Source organism: Ostrea edulis, chromosome 3, assembly GCF_947568905.1.
Source record: "Ostrea edulis chromosome 3, xbOstEdul1.1, whole genome shotgun sequence".
NCBI classification, from domain to species: domain Eukaryota; kingdom Metazoa; phylum Mollusca; class Bivalvia; order Ostreida; family Ostreidae; genus Ostrea; species Ostrea edulis.
Genome location: NC_079166.1, coordinates 9,992,560 through 10,019,162, shown reverse-complemented (window position 1 = coordinate 10,019,162; position 26,603 = coordinate 9,992,560). Strand labels below are relative to the sequence as shown.

The following is a 26,603-nucleotide window of genomic DNA, read 5'->3' as shown; positions in this document are numbered from 1 at the left end:
GATAATGCGTGTACATAACTATATGTCAATTGTTAAAGAAATTTAATTCGGTGCTGCGAGAACTTTGTCTGCAAAATGTTTTCAATATGTGTTTGTTGTCATCTCATGTTGTTCGATTTATTTTGGAATTTACTAATTTCGTACCAGGAAAGTATTCAAACGGAAACCAATGCTTAAGTGTTCTGTTGTTCATAGATGCGACAATAAATTAATGTGACCACATTTGAGGATAGATATAGGGATGTAATACACGTCCATGAATTAATCCTTATTAACTATCGCTCTTGGATGAGTGTGCTACTGGTATTAAATAATCTCCGGATTTTTCAATGTCCACGTGTCTGTCATGTAATTCCCTTTCGATTTTAACCACATCATGTCTTTCAATCGGAACTTCATATGTCAATGGAGTTGTATATTGCGGATCATGAATAACCTGATATGCCACATTCATTTCTTCCGTTTGGTAGACATTTTCGTCGTTGCTCATTTGGCTAGAAGTGGACATATTCCTCTTATGAAGTCTGTATTTTTTTAACATGCATTTGACTATGTATATACAAGCAGCGATCACCACCAATGAATTGACGCCAAGTAATCCGATCAGCAAAGTATTTGTCGATTCCTTTTTCGATTCTTTATCCAGGACATGCACAGTTATTTGCACAATGTCACTACCGTCGGTTGATAAACTTGTGGTGTCTAAAGAAATGATATTCCATGTGCCTGAAATATTAAGGGTTCATGTAAATGAAGACAATCTGGCTACAATATACGTCATAATATGAGTAAGTATCGCATATCTCAATTTTCTATTGCAGTACAACCACACCCTTCAACTTTAGGATGATTCAAAATTTCAAAATAAAAGTGGCATCCTAAGAATGTTTATATTTGTTAAGTATTGAAGGACATACCGATGATAATCATACAACCACTCACAGAATTACAACGCCTTTCTTCACAATCACAGAGTTGTTGGCATGCATCTCCGTATGTTGGGAAAGGACACCGGATCTCACAATTTGACCCCCAATATCCAACGTCACACTCTACAATACCGTAAAATCCATATATAAAATGAAAAACTGAATAAATACAAGAGAGTATCCACCATTTTACACATAGATATCGAAGTAAGAATGGGGTATTATTCAGTATGAAACTAAAATGAATGCAATAAAATAACAGTTTGACCTGAGATTGTTTGATTTTCATACAACCAACTGAGGGGTTTTTAAACGGGATTTTAATACGCGAAAAAAGTTTTCATTCACTATACGTACACCTGTACGTCTATTGCGTCAAAGAATCGTTTGTTAGATAACGTGGGTGATATGAATGAAACTGACCTAAAATCCTCTTTGAAGTGGTAAAAGAAAAATGATTTTAAACCCGGTATTTGACTACGTGCTCAACACACTCTTAGGTTCATGTTATCAGAAAAACAAAATTCATACCGTTACATTATCTATGTCTTTAATACATATCAATGGCACATTTTGTATTTTAAATACGACCTCTTAAGGTCTTGTAAGTGTTTTGAATATATCTGCCACTGTGTTTTTAGCATATGCTGTAAGATAAAAGATCCAGCTGTGTTTAGGAATATTCATGTATTTTAGGGTTTTTGATGAGAGTTGGGATTTCTCTTACTGAATGTTTAACTTCGAGTAATTTCATACAGCTACTTACTAACACATTTAAATGTTACTGCATCCAATCTGTAGCCTTCACAGCATATTTCTCCATGTTCCCTAGAAATTCAATTTTAAAAGGTAAAATCCATTCTTGTCCCTCAAAATCAAAAACACCTCAAAGTGAAGCTCACAAAGATTGGCATCATTCTAAGATGTCATCGACATTGCAAATTTTGCACCAAAAATCATATGATAATCTTTGTATACCTTTTATTTTTTGCAGAACATAAACTTTGCATTGAGGTTTAGCTTTAAAATGTATGCATTGCTCTGTAAAGCTTAATTAATTTGACTGTGTACTTAGTGTCTACTTGGAAATGAATCTTCTTAGGATTATCAACAATTTTCTACAGATAACTAGTATAAAACAAATTTTATCAAAATAAACCTCAAACAAATGAAGTAAGGAAATTTAAAAGTATTCTCTAATATATTTCAAATAATCTTCGTAAATTTTAAATATAAAAGTTTTCCAAAGTCAACATCATCAAACCTTACGACATTTGAACGCATTACACCATCATTCCTTACGATAAATTAAGGATATAAGATCCTCGAAATATATAGACATATGATCCCACCTTCGGTATATCCAAGGGTCTGTGCTTGCCCAACTTTCTATTCTGTATTGCTTATAGGAGTTATGAGATTAATCACTGCTCATCGTTAATGTTATAAATTTTTGAAAAATTATTTGTAGATATTTTGATATTGTTAAAAAACCCATACTTAGATCTTTCACAAAATTTGCTATGAAACGATGTTTATTTTTATACATTTATTATTTAATTATTTGGGAATCTTTACTTGTAAATTCAATCGATAAAAATTGCCCCCAAAATGATATTCTTAAAAAAATCTTTTTATTGGCGCATTTCATGTATTAATGATCAATTTACATTGTTGTTTGATCGAATAATAAAGCAAATCGCACAAACACAGACTATCTAGATTATATAATACCAAAGATTCATCAGGCAAAGAACTTTGCTGTGTTTTAAGAAGATTAAAACATACAAATATTATCACAAATTGTTATAGGTATCGTTGCCCTTAAATCAGCTTCTCAATCGTCAACTTCTCATATTCATGTAGCAAAATTTCATTATCTGTATATGTTGTTTATACCTCTGATTTGATTCCATATGCAAAAGCATGTTCTGCATAATTATGATCAATTTGTAAATCGACAAATACGTTGATGTTGTAGTGATGCAGACAGTCTAGGTTAAAATAATAATTTTGCAAATTATACGGTCGATATAAGGATTAAATAACTAATTTGAAATTACAATATATTAAAGTAGAGGAAGTACGGGCAAATATCGATAGAGTAAGTCATACAAAGTTTTGTACTAATGTTTGTTTTAATAAATACAAGTGGAATATTGATGTCAATACAACCTGTAATTAGGCCAAATACTGTTTGAAGTGTTCTACACCAATTATGGAGCCATTCTTTACATAATGATTTTTACTGCGGATTACTCCATTTTCCTGGTCAAGACATAAGGATTACGGGGAGTGTGACCAGTCACAAAGAGTTGTTCACTCCTATCATCTGTACTTGCTTCCACCTCTGGCGTGTTTAGAGGTCCGTGTTTGCCCTACACACAGTTTTACATTCTTTATAAGATTCTTAAGATTATTCACTGTTGGTTATCTTCAATTTTGATGTAGCACTCGCTGGATGGTAGATGGAGGTGAAGGTAAAGTTCTATTATTTTTTATATTTATATTTATATTTGTTGGCTCTCAGTCAATCGGAAAACGTGGAATTTTTAAATCATACGATAAATCTATGATATAAATTCGAGTAACTCGCAAATGACATTACAATAACACTGAGATTGTAAACTTCAATTGTAATACGACATCAAATGTGTATTACTTTTATTACATATATATACTTTTGTCTGCTTGATGCAAATCTTTTCACAATCGTACTTAATATATTTTATCCTTTATACTTTATTAGTCATGCTTTTATTTGAAGTAAATATGGAAAAGTTCATACAAACATATGTTTAATGTTATGAAATGTACATGTACATCTGCATTGTTTGACATAGTTTAAAAGCCTTAATGCGATTCTGGTAGGTCACACCTCCGTCCATTGTGGTCATTTCAGTTCTGAGTTCATGTCTTTCATTAATAAAATGTTTGTCGATGTCATCAATAATAGCAAGCTTATGTATTACCAAACTTTTGTTCTTGGCGAAAGATGTGTCCATTAAAATACCATGCATTGTCATTTGCATGGTCTCAATGCAGAGTCAGATTTGATTAAAACACTGACAATAGTGAAATTGTACATTGGATTAAAAGGTGCTTTTTAAAATCCTAACATTAAGAAATCTCTTTAAAGACATCCCTGAAAGGTTAAATGTGGGAATAATAACTGTAAAAGGAATAGAAATTAAGAAATCTTACCCTACACAAGTTTCCTGGAGTTTTACAACTTCAGAACAAGCCAAAAGCAGAGTCAGAAAAGTAATACTCATGTCGAGTTTTTATCATATCAGTGACACTCCTTTTTTATCTTAATGGTTTAATTGGAATGACTCAGTCATATGCTAAATGTCCTCGTAAACATAAAACTTAATTGATAAATACGGAAATTACAAGATATCGTAATATTTTTTCCTTATTTACATATCAGATATAATTTGTGTTTCCGTTTCATCAACAATGAAATTATGATAGATGTTTTAAATAGTTCAACAAAATCAGATACTTCGTATCTATGGTACATATAATAACATACGAGAACAATCATAAGTTTATTCTAAGTGGGCAATATTATGTAAGCCACAAATTTTCATTAAGAGATTCCTTCTCCAACGAAAATTCAGGAAGTAACTACTTTTTCTATCAATTTCCTATTGAAACAAAAGATGAAATACCTTTTATAATTTCCATCAATTCTAACCTATGTAACATGTAAAACAAGGATAAGAGCTATGCATGAGGGAGATAATCCTTAATTTTGAAATGAATTGCTAAATTTTATAACAGCAATTAAATATACATCCGTATTTTCAAGCTAGTAACGAAGTACCTAGCTACTGGGCTGTAGAGACCCTCGGGGACTAACATTCCACCCGCAGAGGTCTCGACCCAGGGGTCATAATGTAAAACTTATATGGTACCAATTTTGATGCACCAGATGCACATTTCGACAAATTTCGGAAATGTTTTTACCAATCGCTTTCATTTTCTTTTTCGAGATAGATGCGTAATCATTTTTTCATTTAATTTTTCCATTTTATTATTTTATGATATACGTGTTCAAAACATGAATAATTGGATTCAAGGTATGAAAGGAAACAAAAGATATATGATCATGATAACATATGCAGTTTTCTTATCTGATATAAAGACATTAGCATTAAATATTAAAACTTCTCAAATATTTTTAAGCAGAGTTAAAAAGTTCCCAGCATATCGAGTATATCATATATATCGAAAATCAAAACTACTCGAAATAGGAATTAATCTAGTAATTTCATTAGAAAATAAAGAATACTTTTATTTCAATATAATGAACAAGTGAAGATAATGTAACGAACAGTGATAAATCTCATAAATTATATAAGGATTAAAAAATTCAGAGAAGGGCGAATACGGACCTGAACATACCACGGGTGGGATCAGGTGTCTAGCAGGAGAAATATCTCCTGTTGACCGGTAATAAGATATTGAAAATGTTATATAATACAGCCACTTTTTTTGGCACGCTGTTTTTGGCTATATCTAGCTCTAAAACTTCATAGTTATTTCGGATTTCAGACATTTCGGTTGAGCATCACTGAAGAGACATTATTTGTCGAAATGCGCATCTGGTACATCAAAATTGGTACCGTATAAGTTTTACATGATATAGCATCCTTCAATCAGCATTTTCGTGATTACTTACACGTTCTACAGTTCCTTTACCACCTCCATCCCTTCCAACGAAAAAAATAGCGCTACTATAGGATTAGTCTCTTCTCAACAGTGACTGTGTTTATTTGTGACATTAACAACTTTTTTTTTTATAAAGCGTACTTTACATTTGTTTTGTAAGAATTACAATGCAGACGAGTAATGCAATAGAAAGGGTTTACAACCTCGCATTGGGTCAAATGCTGTCTGACGTGTTTCATACCGATTGTTAAGCCGTTCTTGGCACACTGATTTTGACTGAGGATAACTCCGTTTACCTGATCAGGATATGGGGCTCACGGCGGGTGTGACCGGTCAACAGGGGATGCTTACTCCTCCTAGGCACCCGATCCCACCTCTGGTGTGTCCAGGGGTCCGTGTTTGCCCAACTATCTATTTTGTATTGCTTGTAGGAGTTATGAGATTGATCACTGTTCGTTATATTCACCTTGCACGATTCTGCTCTTTACCATCTACTCTGCAATATATCTAATAATGTTTTTATGATTCAAAATAATGATAAACTTTAGAATATCTGTTTTTCAAACAAGAATATACTACGGTGTTTCCATTGAGCAATAAAAGTAAGATTTTTAACATACAAAATACCACTTTTGATTCAATTTTAAAAGAACAATACATTTCCTTTCTTTTGTAAATTACAACTGTTCCACAAAGGTCATTGTAGCATATTGGAATTCTACAACACACAGCTGTGTCTTTCTGCATTCATCAACTGCACAAAATAATAACTGATTTTTGTTTCAAATTCCACACTTGAAAATTTTAAAACATTCGTACACTGTAACATGTATGTTGAGGTATTTACAAAACCAGTTAAAAATATCGTACACAATGCCTCAAAAAATCAACGTAACCCCAAAGCTTCGAGTTTACATTCGACATCAATGATGCGCATTTTCCTTTTGGCAAAGTTTGTTGTAAATACGTCCGTCGAGGATTTTTCATACATATTGAGACGTCACCAGCTGTAAGTAAAGAACTACAACTCTAGCCCTATGCTTAGCGCTCAGGGTTGTACCAGTGAGGGTTCTTCAGTGAGCGTGCTTAGGTTTGACGAGCGGGACTCTAATTTATGACCTCCTGGTCATGATGTGTACACTGTACCACCCACTAAGCTATAGGTACCGGTTTTGCATAGTCGAATATTGACTGCTGAATTATGCGTGGTGACTTACTCATAAATCTTTTTAAAGGTATAGAACAGGCAGAATAATGTTAACTTAAATCGAATTAATATATATAATAATATAGACCATTGGTTAGGTTCATCCACATCTATATAATTCCATTAGTAGTAAGTTATGGTAACTGATGCGATTCATCTGTAATGAGTATGTTAACCAACTTGAGAACTGTAACGGGTACGCGGGTTAAGTTAGTCCGATAATGTCATAGTTATTTCAACATGTCTGGGGATGTCATTATAACAAGCATAGAATTAGCGAAATTATGACATACATCATTCTTGAAACCTTTATTGAATTTGCAGAGTTATATCCAAATAGAGCCTTTAATTTTAGTTCACATATCTATCACAGTACACATGTACATCCGCGGTCTGGTATAGTGGTCACAGATAAACAGCTATATGCATTCAACGTGTTCTATGTCGCGAACCCATGGTGTGCATTACCTATGTTTATATACATGAAGTAAATCTGTAAATGAAGTAAATGAATACAATGAAATATATATATATATATATATATATATATATATATAGTGGGATAAATCTCCGATATAATCTTCTAGAGTGCTCGACGTGGCCTCACGGAGCTACATAAATTGATGATCAGATGGATTTCAATCACATAATATAATTTATTTTTCTACAGGTTGTTTCATAAGGGGATATTTTCCCCTCACTCGTCAGGAGAAAAATGACACCTAATGAAAAACTCCTACACGACTGAGTGCATGTACGCGCTAGACGTGTGACAGCGTGGCGAGAATTCCATCGTCATCGAAAGCAAGGTTTTTTGACTTGCCTAGATGGACGAGCGGTCTAGTGCGCTGGTTACATGCTGCTAGGAGATTTGGTTCTGCAGGTCGTGAGTTCAACCCTGGGTAGGGGAGGAAGTGGGTATCCAAATAAAGTGAAATTCCCTGTGCTTTATATATATATAGGTACTTGGCGTGGTTTGTGGGTCATGATCCATAAATATGGTTTATGGGACCCTACATTTGTAATAGGTTTATTACAAAAGAAAACACATTTTTAAGAATAGATTTTGATGTAGATCCCAAATATAGGAAAATTATAAAGTGTTCTCATATTTGGTTTCAAAGCTACAGGTATAGATAACGTTGTTGGTCATTACATTGTGGGTATATGTCCCACAGTGATATATAGTAGATAATTATATATAACATACTTGTGGGTAGGAACCCACAAACCATATCATAACAATATATATAAAGTCTTTGTGGGAAATATCCCACAAAACATGTGTGGATGGAAAAACAATTATATATAGCATACAATTGAATATGATTTGTGTAAGAGCTCAGAAAAACCACATATCATTTTATCTGACTAGTATATAGGCTTTTTCTTTTAGGTTAATTTTCATTAAAGCACCTGTAAAAACTAGAGCTGTCTCCTAAGGGAAATAGTACTAATAGTATATAATTATATATAACATACTTATGGGTAGAAACTCACAAACCATATCACAGTAATATATATACATGTATATATATATTCTTTGTCTAAAATATCTCACAAAACATGTGTGGATGCAAAAACAATTATATATAGCATACAATTGAATATGATTTGTGTAGGAGCTCAAAAAACAACCAAAAAAAAAAAAAAAAAACAATCCCAAAACATCATTTTATCAGACTAGCATATAGGCAAATTTTTCTTTGAGGTAAATTTTCATCAAAGCACCTGTAAAAACTAGAACTGTCTCGTAAGGGAAATAGTACACCCTGTGGGGAATACTCAAAACGAAGGCAGATTTACAGAGATACACTAAGGAAGTTTGCTTTGAAAACTCCTTGTGATAAGAAAAAAATTAAATACTGTTCTTAATGAATCACGGAAGCTTGCAATGTAGGTCAGATGCAGCATGCAAAGCACGCATTGAAATGATCATCGATATGTAGATGCACCTCAGGAGTAAGTTTAGTTTGTGTTCCCCTTTTGATAAGCTGAAAACAGACCAAAACGTAGTCCTTAACAGGTGTCAAAGATCTGAAAAACATCTTTAGATGCATCGTCCAAGTTTGGTTTGTATATCTCCAAAGATAAGATGGAAACAGAGCAGAACACTTTCTTTGAACCGGTGTCACTTATTTGTAAACGGTAGGTCAAATACAGCATTCGAAGCATGCATCATACACAGCAGCCTTAGATACACCATACATTTCATTTTGGTTTCAATACTTATTGATATATGTCAAGAACTGCCCTAAATGCTGTCCTAAACCGAAGTCACTGCCGTGTTATATGTAGGCAAGATGCAGCAATCAATGTATGCATTGGTCAAGGCATATATTAATAAATTATGATTTATGCAAGTTTGATTTGAATACTGCTTGTGAAAAGCCTGGATCAGACCTAAACACGGTCCTTAACCAGACGTTAATTCCAGTATGCTTGGGGGGGGGGGGGGGTAATAGATACAACACTGTGTAAACATACATGTATAAAATAAATAGCAATTGCATAGTGGGTTGGAACACACAAACCACATTACGTCAATATATACATGTTTCCCCCTTTTTTCCCTGGACATTTTCTACAAAGTAACCATCAGTATATTAAAATTGACCAATCAATTTACATGTAACATTAGAATATTATCTAAAGTAGTCAAAGAAATTAATTGAATTTCATGATTTTTTCCTTTCAAATAAAAAAATCTTCAAAAAAAAATAGAGACAGTAGAATTCAGAATTTTATGGCAAACAAGAAAAATACAATTTCAAAAAGTTAATGACCCTGATACTATCAATACAATTCATCAAACAGGTTCTGCATGTCCAATTGACTCGTGTCAGGTGCAGGACAAACCCTAAATCATGAGCCACTATAGTGCCAATAGGATTCTTAAATTTCTGTTACACAGAAATGGCCCAGACACAGTTTATCACCCCCTCCTTCATCAAATGAAAATGATCTCAAGTAGTGATGCAACATTAGGTTCAAAGTAACCTCTGTGTCTAGTTAGATTCTTTTCTCTGTTACAGCTATGGCCCACACTAAAATTTCATACATTTTTCTCCTTGTGACCTTGTCTAAATAAAACCTGATAAAGGTTACAACACACAATATTTTCTCCTGGTGACTGTGTGTAAGTAATACCAGGTCAAGGTCATGACAAATCCATGATCAAGTTCATCTCTGTGTCATATAAGCAGCAGCCAATGTTTTTTTTTCTCTCCAAAGCTATGACCATGACATGACAATCCCTCCTCTAGAAACGCAGATAAACAGACAGACAAGGGAATTCCTATCTACCAGGCTAACTTTATTTGCAGGGGAAAATAACACTAATAAGGTAACACTTTATCAGTTAAAGATTATAGTTTATTTCTCAAAGTTAGGAAAATGTTTTATGCATCATTTCATATACATGATCAATAGATCTGAACATTCTTGATATCGATAAAACACTACATCATGGTTATTAATGTTTTTTTTTTTTTTTAAATAATAAAATAACACATAAGAATAGATTTGCTGAAAATTAATATGTCATTGAAAAAAAAAACAACTTAGGTATTAGATTTGCATTCTTTCTTCTTCATTTTATTATATAGTTTAATTAGATTCATGGTATAATTATAACCAATTCTCTAATAAGGCTATAGCTCTACTGGTGTGAACTTGTAATATTCAATTGAAATTAGGTCAAAACTGTGCAATTTTTGTAGCATTTTGAAAGAATTTTATAGATTCTTCTTCTTCTAGTAACCATGGCAACACCATTTAATGTAATCAAAAACTGATAAATAGAATTATGGATTTTGATGTAATTTACTTGTGTACAAAATTTTATTTAAATCAGACCAAAACTGTCGTCGGAGTAGTTTTTGGAAAGAGTTTCAGATTATTTGTTTTTTGTAACCATGGCAACATCATTCATTGAAATTAAGAACAAATGTACAGAATTGTGCATCTTAATGTAGTCTACCCATGCACCGAGTTTTATTGAAATCGGACAAAATGTGTAGGAGTTGTAGCATTTTAAAAATTGTTCACATACAGACAGACAGATGGATGGAAAAAGGACACTTTACCATAACATAAGCTCTTCTGGTCTAGTAGAGCTAAAAACCAGAGGTGCCAGTCACCTTGTGCTTGCCTGCATCAAGTGTTTGATTATAACCCTCCGAAGGACAGATATTATAACCTTTTTAATAACCTACCCATTAGATATGCAACATGACTGTCTTCTTATACTATAAGTATTTCTAAAATGCATTTGTAATAGACTTTTAAAATATATGCAATAGATGCAATACTCATAGCAGTTTTTAAAAAAACCTTTATATCTTTACATTAATGCAATTCAAACTACACCCTAGGGACAAAAGATGCAGATACAATGTAGTTATCATAGGGTGTGTACTCACATAATATTTCAATCATGTTCACTTAACCTTAAACAAAAACAGCAACAAGCAAGAGGTACTGTGAGCAATGCTCACTAGGAATACCCCCGCTTACCCCAATCTCCCAAAGGGTGTTGGTAATAGGTATAAACTACCTCTTTTCTGAGTATAAAAAACAAATGGCATGACAAACCGAACCATATTGCTACTTCGATGTCCAGTGCGCATGACCTTTGACCTTTTAACCCCAAAATCCATAAGGAACATCTTCATCCCATGGGTAGTCCATATATATGATATGGTGACTGTAAGTGGAAAGGATAACGCTTTAGAGCCCGGGAACCATATTGCTACTTCAATGTTCAGTGCGCTTGACCTTTGACCTTTTGACCCCAAAATCGATAGGGAACATCTTCATCCCATGGGTAGTCCATATGTTTGATATGGTGACTGTAGGTGGAAAGGATAACGCTTTAGAGCCCGGAAACCATATTGCTACTTCAATGTCCAGTGCGCTTGACCTTTGACCTTTTGATCCCAAAATCGATAGGGAACATCTTCATCCCATGGGTAGTCCATATATATGATATGGTGACGGTAGGTGGAAAGGATAATGCTTTAGTGCCCGGAAACTATTGCGTCTACAGACGGTCGGACGGACAGACAGACGGACAACCCGATTCCAGTATACCCCCCCCCCCCACAACTTATTGCGGGGGGTATAATAATAAAGTATTGTATAAGAAATTATAACATCTTAATGCTGACATTATGATTTTAAAATGACTAAAAACCCCAACCATGAGGTCACACTTCAGGGACAAATGATGCAGACAGGAAGCAGTGAGTGTATACAGGTATAATGCATATAAACATTCAATCTTCAATCTAAACCATGAAGCATTCTCTTGTTTATCCACCTCTAAGTTAACTCAGGTGATAAAAAAATAAGTCCAGGGTATTTTTTTCAGGAGCTACTGTTCTAGTTTCAAGATGTTAACACAGCATCATGTTTGACTGCATGACAAAAGTCCTAACTTTGTTAACTCATTTACGTCTCAGCATATGTTGCACTTTACTCTTTATCTGATGAATATTTCTAACAGCAAGAAATTTGTATTTGTTTTTTACTTTCAGTGCTTCAGCATTTCTTGCATGTTTTTATCTTTAAAGTTCTTATTAAATTCAAATCTCAGGACATTCTCCTCATCCACTGTCCATCTTTTTCTCTTTGATGGAAATGTGGTGCTTGATGGTTCTTCCGACGATTCTTCATCAGTTGGGACATAATCATTGTCTTCCTCACAAGAATCTGTGATCAAATATAACCGGAGCTCAGTGAATAAAATTCTACATTTGTAAGTTAAAACAGGGTTTTACTACAACTTCAAAAATATGTGCACAAGCACTATGTGAGGAGAATTGTTTATAACCTCTTAGAATACTTTTATTTAAAAGCATGTGAAATGGGATAAATTGAAAGTTTTAATTACCTTGAAACTTCCCTCACATAAAGTTTATCCCCTTGGATAAATTTCTCAATTTAATCAGAAACAATTTCATTCATACCTTGATCTATTTCTGCATTCAAAGCAACTTTTGTTTTCCTGTTTACATGTTGGTTTCTTTAAAAAAAAAGAAGAAACATTTTCAAAGGAGATATTCCTTTCATATATAATACAATACATATTTGCACTACACAAACCTTTCTTTCACTGAAGAGGATTTCAATATTGATATATCAATAAACAAAAGTATCATATTCATCATGATGTTGACACTGTCGACTGTTTTCTTTGTCAAGACAGTCTTGATGCTCTCGTCGGTGGACGTATTTACCGAAATGTTCGTGGCATATATGCAGTGATGTTTCCCACCGCAGATTTGCATTTTTAATGTGAGAAAATGTAGATGAAGAAAACAAATACCGTATAACATTCAGAGTTAAGGATGAAGATTAAAGGCCTAAAGGAAAAAAACAAGAAAAGCTGAGAGACTAGCTACAAGGCATATTCTAAGCAACTAGCAGACATAAAACATCATAAAATCACCAGAGAACTGGATTAATATATATATATATATTTAAAAAAGAAAGATTTGATTTAATAAAATAATCATTGTTTTCCATGTATATTCTTTACATGAGACGAAATGCACTAAATAGGCTGGTCAATATACATATTGTAGATATTAATTAATGCTCCGTGTGATTAGGTTACGTAATGACCTATGAACTTTGGAAAACTTCATATAAAAATGAAGTTTTTCACTCTTTGAATGTTTATATAGCAGAGAGATACCACAAATGCATATATAAAGAAAACAAAATTAATAGTCTTTTTTTTAAAAAAAATAAATCACAACTGCATCATTACAGAATTATTGTGAAAGCATAAGGTAACCTTAACAACTGACATTTGCATTTGCATATGCTATCCAGGATAATGCAACTGCGAGAGTAACTTAATCCTTCTGCAAATATGACCATATTCTTTAAACCTGATGCTGATTTTACACAGTTTTAGTTAAATCATATAATATATGTATTGTATTGATTTTCAGAAAATGTATTGATATTGTATCAAAACATTTCAAATTGATGATGCATCGAGATCAAATCCATGAAGAAGATAGTAACTGTGAGTGAAACTCACAAGGGATAACCCCCCCCCCCCCCCCGCCACCCACATATTTGTATGCTGACCAAATGACTTTGTCTAATGGAGACTTAAACATACACCAAAAAATGAAAAGTCTTTATCAAAAGAAAAAGTGGTGGTGCAGACACGAATCTATGGTATAAACCTATGTTGATCTTGAGGTCAAAAGTCAAGGTCATATAGAGTTCATGAATGTACTGGACACACTGTCTCATGGTAATACATCCATGTGCCAATTATGGTATGCCTATATCAAATAACAAAAAAGATATGCCTCGGACACGAATTTATGGTAAAAAAAATTTAATTTTGACTTTGAGGTCAAAGGTCAAGGTCATACAGAGGTAATGAAGGTACTCGACACATCGTCTCATGGTGACACATACATGTGCCAAATATGATATGCCTATGTCAAAGAACTAAGAAGTTACAGTCCGGACACGAATCCATTGAAAAAACCTATGATTTTGACCTTGGGATCAAAGGTCAATGTCATATAGAGGTCAAGATGGTACCTGACACATCGTCTCATGATGATACACCCATGTGCCAAATATGGTATGCCTATGTCAAAGAACAAAGAAGTTACAGGCCGGACACGAATCTGCACAGACAGACGAACGGACAGAGTGATTCCTATATACCCCCCCCCACCCACCCAAAACTTCGTTTGCGGTGGGTATAATGACAGCTCTACTGAAAGGCAATTGACAAAAAGTTACTGCTCACTAATACATTTAATATTCTGATGTTATACTGAAATATTTTTAGATAAATATTTATTTCTCTATTATACACTACATGAGAAAATCATATTTTAATGTTGCACTTAAAATTTACTGTTTTTGAGTAAAACTTTAACCTGAGTACAGGGGTATGGCACAAGCCCCCTGACACATCAAAACCAGAGTGGTAACCTGTAAACTATCAGCTTAGTCAGTTTTTTTTTTTTTAAATTAATTCCAAATGATACATAGACTGAAAGAGTGATCATTTTCAAGTCAATATGTCAAATTTTAGACTTGTAGCATAATTTAAATCAGAATATTTTTCATTTTAAGTTCAATGCTACTAACCCCCATTTCAAACTACAGGTACATGTATATGAACCTCCAAATGGATGACCTTTGAAAGAGAGAAGTCAAAAAAAATATTGGAAGAATATTAAATAAGCAACTTACTGGTATGAAAGTCTAGCATCATTTTCTTGTACTGGATGTGCACCAGTGCTTATTTTCTGTGTCTTGGGAATCGGGATAGGCCCTTTGAAATTGACAAATATAACAAAAAATTAATGAAAATAAAGAACTGAAATAAAAATGCTATGTTAAATTATATCATGCATTACTCTTACATTTGCAGGGACTACCTCCCTTTAATATATTATTTCATATATTATACCATCTTAATTAAAGGTCACAGTGACACACCTTCTGCTGATGATGCATTGTCTGTCCAAGTTTGATGTTTCTAGGCCAAATAAGGTTTTTCCATATTTCCATATTTGGCAATATCATTTTAATCAAAGGTCACAGTGTCCTAGATGCATGGTGTGCCACACCTTCTATCTAAGATGCATCTTCTGTCCAAGTTTGATGATTCTAGACCAAATATTTTTCCAGTTATGACAGGGTTAATATCATCTTACTTAAAGGTCACAGTGACCTTAATGTAAGGCGCGACACACCTTCTACTAAAGATGCATTATCTGTCCAAGTTTGATGATTCTAGGCCAAATAGTTTTTCAGATATGAGCCAGACAGGGTTTTGCCATATTTGGCCATATCTTTTTAATTGAAGGTCACAGTGACCTAACTTCTAAACCGGACACATCTTCAACCCAAGGTGCATCATCTGCCTAAGTTTGATGATCCCAGGTCTCATAGTATTAAATTTATGAGCCGGACACGAAAAATCTAACAGACAGACAGACGGACGGACATGATCGCCATACCATAATACGTCCTGTCATAGACGGGCGTATAAAATTTGATTACCTACTGTGGCCACACCCTTGCCCCGGGGGTCACGATTTGAACAAATTGAAATCTACACTATGTCAGGAAATTGTCACTTAAGTTTCATCTTTTCTGGCCCAGAGGTTCATGAGAAGATTTTTAAATGACCCCACCACTATTTCTTGATTATCTCTTTTTGGCCCTTTATTTGAACAAACTTGAATCCCTTCACCCAAGGATACTCTGTGTCCAGTTTGGGTGAAATTAGCCCAGTGGTTCTCGAGAAGAAGATGAAAATGTGAAAAGTTTGTGCCAACAATAAAGGCGACAACAGACAATGGACAAATTTTGATCAGAAAAACTCACTTGAACCTTTGGAAAGAAGTTGCTACGTGAAACTACTTCAAGTTAAAGCTGTATGTGACTATTCAATGAGATTATAAATATTCCTGTGACATAACAGACTCAGCTAACCGTATGCGCCGGGACCATGCGGCCAGGCAATGTTGATATTAACTCGAGAACACACAATTGTTTGCGTTTGTGTTTTCATATTCAACGAAATAAAAGAATGATAAAGCAAACATAGTATGAATTCAATATTGTGATATATTGCAAAATAAAATTTAATATTGCAATATATCACAATACGATTTTTCAGTCATGATACCCAGTTCTATTAAAGTGCTAGCTGTTCTAAGAATCTTGTTCTCATAATATTTTTCTTATAGTGCAATATATATTAACGACTGACCATTTCTTCAAGATTAATTTGTGTACTCTTGGATCTTGTTTTGACAAAATGACACCATTTTGTGTATTTTTGAACTCGTAAAAGCCGGAGTTGTAACAAAAGAGACATGAAAATTCCAGTATATATTTAAGACCAAAATAAAAAATACCTTTGTTTCCCCTAACGCGACCGACCCATGAGAATTTTTTTAAAGCAAATTTATTTAAATATTTTATTTAATTATAATTATTTGTTAACTTTATAAAATTCAATTTCATCAAATTCTATTATAATGGTTGATTTTGTTTCTACTGCGATTTTGAAGCGTTTGATGGAAACAAAATGGCACCCACATGTGGTCACTAGGGTTAGATTGTGGTTTTAAACATCGACAACTTTAATTTTCAACCTTATGTCTGTACCTCATTAGAATCCTATACTCTTGAAGAATTTCGCAAATAAAATATACCATGAATATTTTAGAGTGTTTCGATATTTACAAACGTATTTAGAAAGAAACAAGGTACGTAGTAAGCATGGTAAAGCCTACCTTAAGAAGAGCCCACCTTGTATTCATACAAATCAATTACAATGTATTTCATTTGATTTGAGTTGTGTTCTAATAATCAGTTCATCGATGTTCCTTAGTTGATTATATTGGATCATAGGAGTTCTTTATATATTTCATCCTGATAATGGAATGTAATTGTTTCTTCAGTCCTTTTATACAAGGGATAAACTTTGTGACCATAACGTCCGACATGGCATTTTTATCATTTTTAGATATTGTGTGATTCAATATAATATTTTTTATATACATGCACTCTTTCCAAATAGTTTTGGAAATCTTTTAAACTGGTTGACAGTACAGCTTCCTAGGATGTCTAGTGTACTTTCCTTTAATGAGACTTCTTAAGATCAGTGGTTTCTTTGCTTTGAGTCTCTTTGAAAATTGTTGGGATGACATCGTTTGCCTGTGAAGGGCTGCAAACCTAGAGTTGTACTCTGCACTTATAAACATTGAGCAGTGAGGAATATTTTTCATGCCGGCATACACTGTCACAGTGTATGTAAGTTTGTGCAGTCCCATCTGAAGGACCTGTCTTCACGTCCCGCATTGGGATTTGAACCTACGACTTGAGGATTAAGTCCTTACTTTCTGAATCCAAACGAAACGCTCTAGAACTACTGTGCCACCCAAGTTACTTGAAGTACATTGCTTCTGAAAGCATTGGATGCTAACAATAGGTATGAAAACTATAATTGGATGACCACTTGTTTGGTATATGACAATCGTGTCTTTCTGTGAATAGCCGAATTCAATAAATTACACTGTTGTGAGACTTTTCATAAGTTCAACTGAATAATAGTTGTTAATCTATTTGCCTTTAAATTTTGTTTTGAAATTCCATTTGTATGATATTCAGAATTCTTTTCTTTCGTACAATTTTTGTACTTTTCTTATTTATAAAGGTGTCAATTTTAAATTGCAGAATTTGTTTTAAAAATATCTGTCAAAAAAATTTATTTACCTACCTACCTACCCAACTTAAAAATTTAGAGTCAGGTTAGGGGAAATAAAGATATTTTTAATGATGGCCTAAATACACTTTTATTATTTCATTTCTGACATTTGGATATATATTCTATTGTTCAACATTTAGTCAGATTTTTATAACAGTATATAAATTCATGAAACTAATTTTTTTTCAAGAATTAAATTTTATAAAGTCATGTAGAATTCCATTATTATATTATACATATTATTTGCTATATTGAAGAGAGTTTAGATAATTGATATTAAGAGATTTTGCCAAGAATTTCAAAATTGTTAGTTTTTATACGGGCTATTAAAAATCATTATAGGCCACTACCATTTTAGAATTAGTGTCCCCGTCCCCGTGGTCCACTAATTTTATAGACCCGAGAGTTTTAACCCTACAGTTTTCTCAGGTGAGGGAAGGGACTTAGTTTTACCCCGAGGCAATGACATCATGTATGGCAGGGTTTGACACTAAGGCACGTCCGACCGACCGAGTCTACTAGATGATAGGTCCGGTAGGGTAAAATGTCAATTTACTAATCCGACTGGTCGTGTTGAAAAAATAAACAAATTTAAGAAACTTTACTTTAAATCATTAGATAGTTTATTCTTTAAAAAAAAATAACTGTAAAGAGTTTGCGAACAATTTTGAACCACATGGTGACATAATCTCTATTTTTAGTTCTAATAAATCGCGGTCTGAAGTGATGTTCTACGACATGTACACAATGTTAATGTGTGTAAAGTAATGTTTTGATAGAATTATTGAATTCATTTTCATTAAAAGAAACAAAACAGTTCATTTGCATTGAATATAAGAAAGTGTTTATCAAATTGATGAATTACGTTGTAAACAGCAATTTTTCTGTGTTTATATACATATGTGCAGGAATGTCTATATTCAAATACGAATTCTCGTCCTCAAGGAAAGCAAAAGATGTTCCAAGAAAGAGGAATAAAAAGAAAAATGTTGGGAAGAAACACAGGAGGACTTATGAAATAGAAATTTGTAAAAAATATTGAGGTCATTTTATTCTAAATGGATTAAAGTATTTCCGTGCTGGTAAGAATTTAGAAACTGAAAATATGTTTGAAAGTAAAAGCATCAAATTGAATGACGAGACTAAAGATTTTTTTTAGACAATTAAATGCATTTTAGTTCAAACTTAACGTTTGTCATTTAAATTAAGTATTTAGATATGGAGAATCTATCAGATTTTTTTCTGGAAAGTTGATCAGGGCTAGTGGATGTAAGGTCAGGTGTAGCAAAAATCATTTGAAGTAGCCTGATTTGTCTAGTGCTCAAAAAAGTTAATGTCAGACCCTGTATGGCAATAATCCCAATACACACACAGTATACATATGAAGTCTTTGTTACCTGCAGGGCTTTTATACCTACATTTTACACAGAAAATAATTTTTTTATCATAAGCCTGCTTATTGTGAGGAAATTCATAGCGTTATAACTGACATATTGTCTTATTTTATGTATTTAATTATCAAACAAACAGCATATCCTTTCCACGGCCATAGCATAACAATTTGTAATGACCAAAAATAGAGATTCTGACCCCTTGCACTGGCCCCCAGGAAAGGATTTTATAACATATTTGATATGGATCGCAAGAGAAAGTTGTATTCCATCAGTTGTCAAAATTAAAAAGTTCTGCCTTTATTCTGTCTAATCTTATAGATCCTCAGATACGCGGCAGGCATAGGGGTTTCGTGAGAGCATTTTCCCCGATTTCCATACCCTTCAAACTATTGCTGTTATAGGTCCTGCTTAATAGGCAGGTACACAACCTAGGTGTCAAATGGAAGAAAAAACTCAGTAGGTGACAAAGAAAAAAAGAAAGGAGAGAAAAATTGCACCCTAAAAGCAACCAAAAAAAAAAATAAATAAATAAATAAAATTAGAAGTCTTTCGTGCATACTTTTTGGAGCCTGACCCCTGCGCCGTGACCTTTAGGCACTGTAGGATTGATCCTCACCTCTATTCTGTAGCAAATTCAACATACATACATTTTTTGATGTGAAGTATTTATTTACACCATGTACACAGTAATTTATCTTTTTATCATGATTTTTTCCCCTGAACACCATCCTTGTGTCCAACATTCTTCACAAGCTCTGGCCGTCGAAAGGATAAAGACCTCTATAAATACAGCGATCTTTACAGCAATGTGTGGACACAAGAGTCTTGTCATGTAATGTGTGAAATATTAATGTATATGTATTCAATTTCAGTTATTTATAAACGTAAAAAAAATTTTCATAATTTTTTTTTATTATGATCACGGTCAAACGTTTTAGAAAACCCTGTTTGTATGAAAAGTGGTTTTTCAATACCTGTTTTGTTTTGAACATATTTCATTAAATAAATCGAAAGGATTGGAGACACATTACTGGTACCATTAACTATTGTGTCGCCATGTCTCGAGAAAAAAAATGACCCTTATAAATTATCGACTAAATGCAAAGAAAATTTCAATGACGTACATATATTCATAATATAAAGAAAGATCGCAAAACATAATAAATTAATGCATAATTACTTAACCTTTCCTAGGAGGGTCGGCACTTTCTCTTTAGCATAAAATATGTGTACGAGTAACTTTTGATTTAACAGTTAATGCTTTTATTCTTTACAAGATTTCCATGCATATATTGTTATAATTAATTTTATCAAACAGTTTTCACGAAAACATTTAAAACTGGCCAGTCGGACCAGTGAACTGTCTGAATTTACTGGCCCACAGTGAAATTTACTGGCCCCCTAAATTTTCATATGTTTATCAAATACATTATGGAATGCACTGTAAAATTGTACAATTAATTAACTGGAACTATGGTTATTACTCGCATTCATATCTACCCTAAGACATCCTTTCCGTCGATACTAGAAAAACAACACCGTAAACGGTATTTTCTCTCTCTTCGCCCACAAACAACAAGACTACAAATTCACGTACTTTTCACAAACATGAAAACAGCCCGAGTGCACCTTAGGAAGTAGCCAGACTAGTCTTCTCTACCAACATCAAATGTAAACGATTTATTAATTCTAAAAACTATAGAAATTGCATAAAATCAGAGATAACTGCAATTGACGAAGTTTATTTTAATTGGACAATGCTATAAATCAGCAATTACCGCTGTGCGGTGCGATACAGAACGCGGCCATTTTTCGTGAAGACTGATCAAATAATGAATAAATTTAATATATACATTCATGTACTTTTTTCTGTACACTAAAAATTTTCATGTCAATACTATTCCTTATCGCACGGATATATTCAATACTATTCCTTATCGCACGGATATATTCAGTAAGCAGTAAAGCCCTAAGGTTAATTTGACGATGGCCACTGGCCCAAGACAAGGTATACACATGGACTATTAGCTAAATTTCAGTCATTTTCTAGCATTCCATACCAAACTGTAATTCTCCTGGTTGACAGGTGTTCACAGAACTTATTTTTTTTTTTTAATTGAAGAATATAAAGTCACACATGTATAAATATGTCTCTGCATGAATCTATCCCCAGCGGAGAAGTCATGTGTGCAAAGGTCATAGATCAATGAGCAAAAAATCGTATTTGTTCTATTCTTATTTGTTTACTGAATATATATGTGACAAGCTAAGAGGTTGAAAAAAATTGCCGCGAAAATATCGAATGCAGTAATATCGCTTCTGTGATCTCCATCTTTTCTTTCATCAGAGTTAAACATGTATGCAAACTAAAAAAGTAATATAACCGCTTAAGTTTTCACAACTCGTGGACTAATACCTCATGTATGCCACTTGCATTCCGAATCTGTGCATGTACATGTGCTTTTGTTGAGGTTGACAAGTTCTTTTACGCTTCAGGCTGAAGCGTCCGCCATTTTTTATAATTGTGTTTAAGATCAAACAAGTCCGACAGTCCCTGGTCTAATTATCATAAATATGCGTTATACTCAATCGCTCTACTACTTGCTGCTTAATAAGAACAAGATACTTACGGCTCTTTTCCCCTGCTCATCCCCGCCATCGTCCTCCCACAATGCATTGCGTGTATCACTAAACCGTACTGTGGAGCATTCCATTTGACATTTATAGATATGCAAAATGTTGAAAGCGAGGGACTTAGACGGACTGTTCTAAAATAGAGATTTTGCGTTGTGGGTCATTTTTCTATATATCCTTGTGGGTAAAATTTTTGGTTTTTTTTTGTTTTTTATGATAATAATATCATATTCAACATTTCTGTGAAGTTTAGACTACATGGTTTATGGGTCAAAATATAGATGACCCATAAACCACTTATGGATCCCACAACGTGAGTCTGAGATACGCAATATATCCCACAACACGCCTCTTGTATAACTATATATATATATATATATATATATATATATAAAGTTTCTCAGCATTTATTACACTTTTTTGACATATTTACTGCAATTACTGCAATACAGATTTTTTCTTTTCAATTTCCTCTGAACTCAAAGAATCTATAATGTTTGATTAATTTACGTCATATCTACTGTAACTACTTACGATAACATTTATCTTTTGTAGTGACCGTGAACACTTTTGTTCCTGATTTCAGATGAGGGGTTGTTCTTTCATGGTATGACACCGGTAATTATTTTACTATATATTACCAGAGACATATAAAACATAGCCAGTGCAGGGAAAATCATAAAAAATCAATTTGCAAAATTGAATTCATATAACACAATTGGAAATGTTAAATGTTACCTGCCTCGTCTGTCGACACCGGAAAAACAACACCCCACGTAACAGTATCGACAATATTGTACCTGCAAACGAGACAACCCTCAAATTCACGTGTTTTTCACATGTGTGTAAATAGCCCGAGTGCACCCCAGCAAGTTGTCTCAGCTAGCAACATCAAATAGTTCCTTCGTATACACCTGATTATTTCTACAAATTACACAAAATGTCCTAATCAGGGGTACAAAAATTAAGAGAAAAAAGATGAAATGAGAAAAATCGCGCATGAAAAAGTATTCGTTTAAAATATATGGAATTTAAGTTAGTCTGGTCCCCATTCCGCCACTCATTGAGTACTCATTTCGAGTGATCAATAAGTGGTGGGAGCGGGTACCAGACAAATTCTAAGTTCAAGTTGATTGGAGAATTACCGGTGTGATACCTTAAACCAAATAGATAAGAACTGAGTGGATATTGCTTCTAGGAATCATTTTGATGCAGTAAGAATAATTTGCAGAATTAGTAGGTAAGGAACCAAATACATATCAATTCATTAACATTGACGGCAGACCACTTTTAAGAATTTCAGTTATGCAGCATGCGGTTGGAATTCCCCGATACTATATATAGAGACTTCTCCAATTACTAAGTTAAATACTTCACTAATTGAACCATACCAGCTTGTAATTATAGTTTTCTTTCTTCCGTGAATTCTGATAGATTGTATGTCATACTAGTGCTCTTTTCCCGGGCCCGTCAATGCTTTTTAGGCATAATCTAAATTGCAAGTATTTTAATCTAAACGTTGTTAAAGATATTTTGGAACGAACTCAATAAAGGAATTATGTCTCCGCGTTTATTAAAGAAGATGAATAACACCCTTAATATATCATCAAAGTGTGGAGTACAGTATATGATAATATTTTCATGTGGTGTAGGTGATGCTAGGGACAAATCGCTTGCATGTTTTGTTTGATTTGACAACGTACGTACGTTTTATAATTTTATTTTTAGAATTGGATTTTATTCTGATTTATTTTTAAAACCTATTTTTAGAACCTAATTTTTCAGATCTATTTTTATAACTATTTTTGTAAACGGAAGCCATTCTCTCTTTTTTCAGTTAAAAACACCACCCAGTCAATACCTGTATTTATGTAAACTATGAAAACGTGACCATGCATTGAGGTTTATATGTTTTGGAAGAAAGTAATTAAACTAATTTCCCTTATGCGTAACAATTGTAGCTTGTGCGCGTGATAATTGTTATCATCGACGGAATAGTAAAGATGAAAACGTGAAGATAACAAACAGTGAACAATATCAAAATCAATATGTACATGTAGAGTACGGTCTAACGATATGTATGAAATACACCACGCAGTATTTGACCTATTTACGGGTTGTACATGTATTTGCAAATTATATCATTTTGACGTCCAACGGATTTTAAGAAATGCTGCGTTTAAACTTACAACTTGCATATAAATGGGTATGCATAACATATTAAAGTTTCTAAAGAAATTGATTTATATATATCATTTAAAAATCTGCAAATGACTGAACTATTGGAGATACATCTTTAACTTTTGAATGATTGGTCAACATTTAATAATAACAAAAATGTAGAGACATTAAGGAATATTTCAAATTTGATATTCTTACTTACCTTCATTATGTTTCATTTCCATTTACTTCCAGACAAACATTAGTACCAAGAAATGTGTGTCGCTTACGCTATCGACAATTTCCATAATGTACGTGTATCAGCTCTATACTGAAATATCTGAATTTTTACGTTAATGTAAATCTTTTGCGGTGCCAATTTTGATGCACCATATGCGCATATCGACAAGTAATGTCTCTTCAGTGATGATCAACCGAAATCCGAAATAACAATGAAGTTTTAGAGCTATTTAGGGACATGCGGGACGATGTGGCCAAAAATAACTCGTCAGTGAATATTTTTTCTTTTTTTCATGAAGCACCATCAGGATGTCCTGTACAATGTGTATAAATTTCATGGCCACTTTCTAGGTATACAAGGGAGATAACAAGCTTTGAATTACCCCCCTTTTCGAAAATTGTGAATGTTTCAAGATCATTCCGATTTTCAATTCAAAAAAAAAAAAATTAATGAATTTTTATCTATATCTTTTACAATAATCTTTAGAATATATGCAAAAAATAAAATATATGATAATAACATGCTTAAACATAACCATATAATAAGAAATTGGGAAAATTTAAGGATTTGGGGTGGAAATTGATACTCAAAAACAGGGTAGTCCAGATACTAAATGAAGCACTGCTCAAAAACTTGTCAATGAAATTTTTTGCAAACACTGCAATCAAAAGCTATTCATATACCTGACTTCCTGTAGAAATATGAAGGGGTGAAGGTAATCTTGATTTTGAGGTAGGCGTCCTTGAAGTTATACATTGATATGTTCACTTGGGGTTAGGCTTGGCGAACTATTTGTTATTAATAACTTTTAAGCTTATATATTCTTTTCATGTACAACTACTGTTAAAAGTAATGGGGGATGGGACGGTCTCAATTCATTGGGGGGGGGGGGGGGGGGATAGCCTAATTCTTCGTGCCTGTTTTGGAATACATTGTTAAAAACTATATTTGTTTTGAACCTATTGAAATATTTAGAATTTTCATAATTATGGAACAAAAATTGAGTTAATGAAAACAAATTAAAATTAATGTTTTTAAATATACATTTATATATTAAACATGGCTTCGAACAAAACGTCTAGTCTAGCTCTAAACAATACGTCTTCTTTCAAACCACGGGTTAGGTCTAGTTAACGTCAATATGAGCTACTACTTCCTTTACAAGATCAACATCATTTCCGCGGCCATGGTAGCTAATGTCGCTTGACTCGATATTCTCCATGTTATTTTTCAAGGTATTTATGTATCGCACATATTTTGACTTTGCACCTTTTTCTTTTTCACACGTCTGCTTCTCGCATACATTCCGACATGTGTCATATTTTTAACGTTAGTTACCATTTCCGCAGCAGTGTTTCGTAAAGTTAGTAAAATAATTTGGAATATGAAATAGTTTGAGAGATAAAGCGTACTTATTTTTACATGAAAATGCTTGCAAAAATTAAACATTCCTAGAATGGACGTTAATATTTTACCAAAAGTAACGATTGTCATCATAAGGGGGGGGGGGGTATTTTTCGCAAACAAGGATCGATTATAAAAGCACCTAAATAGTTCGTACGTTTCCCAAGCAAGATTCGGAGAAATGTGTGTCCAGTTCTACTTTCACACTACTATAGTAAATATCAACAAACGATCATCATCTTACACTTGCACTAAATCATTTCTTACAGACGGTTCGGTGACTTATATAGGCTATACTATCAAAATTACTGTGGCGCATACTATACATATAAATAATATATGCAATGTATATGAAAAAGAGACTTGTAATCACTATGAAATAAAATAAAAAATTATCATTTGACAAGAATTCAATCAATAGATTTACACATGACACTTGACAGCGGTAGCAAATTACGAAAAAATATGATGACATTTTCCCCGCGATACAACGTCGTGACGTACTGTTTTATCATGACGTCATATAGTGTGTCTGTACAGCATTGTGATTTTTCTCGGGAAGCTTTAACTATGCTGCGTCCTATTCTAAATTTAATATGTTTTACGGCATGACCGTGTTTGAGGGCGAAGCAAGAAAGGTTTGGCATTAGTATCTATATCCTAAACAGGACAAAAA

At 33.4% G+C, this 26,603-nt stretch overlaps 2 protein-coding genes across 15 annotated transcripts in view; one reads left to right on the top strand and one right to left on the bottom strand.

Moving 5' to 3' along the window:
- Positions 1-167: 167 nt before the first annotated feature.
- On the bottom strand, positions 168-24,611 carry LOC125675073 (multiple epidermal growth factor-like domains protein 10). Of its 8 annotated transcripts, none has more exons than XM_056159965.1 (6): positions 24,506-24,611; positions 22,861-22,922; positions 22,657-22,752; positions 1,696-1,757; positions 918-1,052; positions 168-726 (listed from the first exon to the last, which is right to left on the bottom strand). In XM_056159965.1, exons 3-6 carry the CDS (start codon positions 22,662-22,664, stop codon positions 272-274), a joined length of 660 nt encoding a protein of 219 aa, XP_056015940.1. In that variant the 5' UTR covers positions 22,665-22,752; positions 22,861-22,922; positions 24,506-24,611; the 3' UTR covers positions 168-271. The 8 variants fall into 8 exon arrangements, 5 of the variants coding, with proteins under 5 accessions (XP_056015940.1, XP_048768527.2, XP_048768525.2 ...); XR_008801718.1 differs by lacking the exons at positions 168-726; positions 918-1,052; positions 1,696-1,757 and adding exons at positions 10,151-12,531; positions 12,789-12,844; positions 15,061-15,142; positions 22,119-22,256 and having other exon boundaries at positions 22,657-22,922; positions 24,506-24,594; XR_008801719.1 differs by lacking the exons at positions 168-726; positions 918-1,052; positions 1,696-1,757; positions 24,506-24,611 and adding exons at positions 10,152-12,531; positions 12,789-12,844; positions 15,061-15,142; positions 22,119-22,256 and having other exon boundaries at positions 22,861-22,875.
- LOC125675069 (uncharacterized) overlaps positions 22,690-26,603 on the top strand; it is a 33,140-nt gene continuing 29,226 nt past the window's right edge. For 3 of the 7 annotated variants that reach the window (XM_056159958.1, XM_056159960.1, XM_056159954.1), the window contains exon 1: positions 23,180-23,362. The gene's annotated coding sequence lies outside the window, so the exon portion shown is untranslated. Of the gene's footprint in view, positions 22,741-23,177; positions 23,363-24,537; positions 24,594-26,603 lie in introns of those variants that run through there. The other 4 variants (XM_056159956.1, XM_056159957.1, XM_056159955.1 and 1 more) reach the window with 4 other exon arrangements.

Coding starts and splice junctions, on each gene's coding strand:
- LOC125675073 (XM_048912568.2), bottom strand. CDS start 4,204: ATGAGTATTACTTTTCTGACTCTGCTTTTGGCTTGTTCTGAAGTTGTA. Junction 1,758..4,133: donor CTCCAGGAAACTTGTGTAGG/GTAAGATTTCTT, acceptor TTGAATTTCTAG/GGAACATGGAGAAATATGCT. Junction 727..917: donor TGGTTGTATGATTATCATCG/GTATGTCCTTCA, acceptor TTAATATTTCAG/GCACATGGAATATCATTTCT.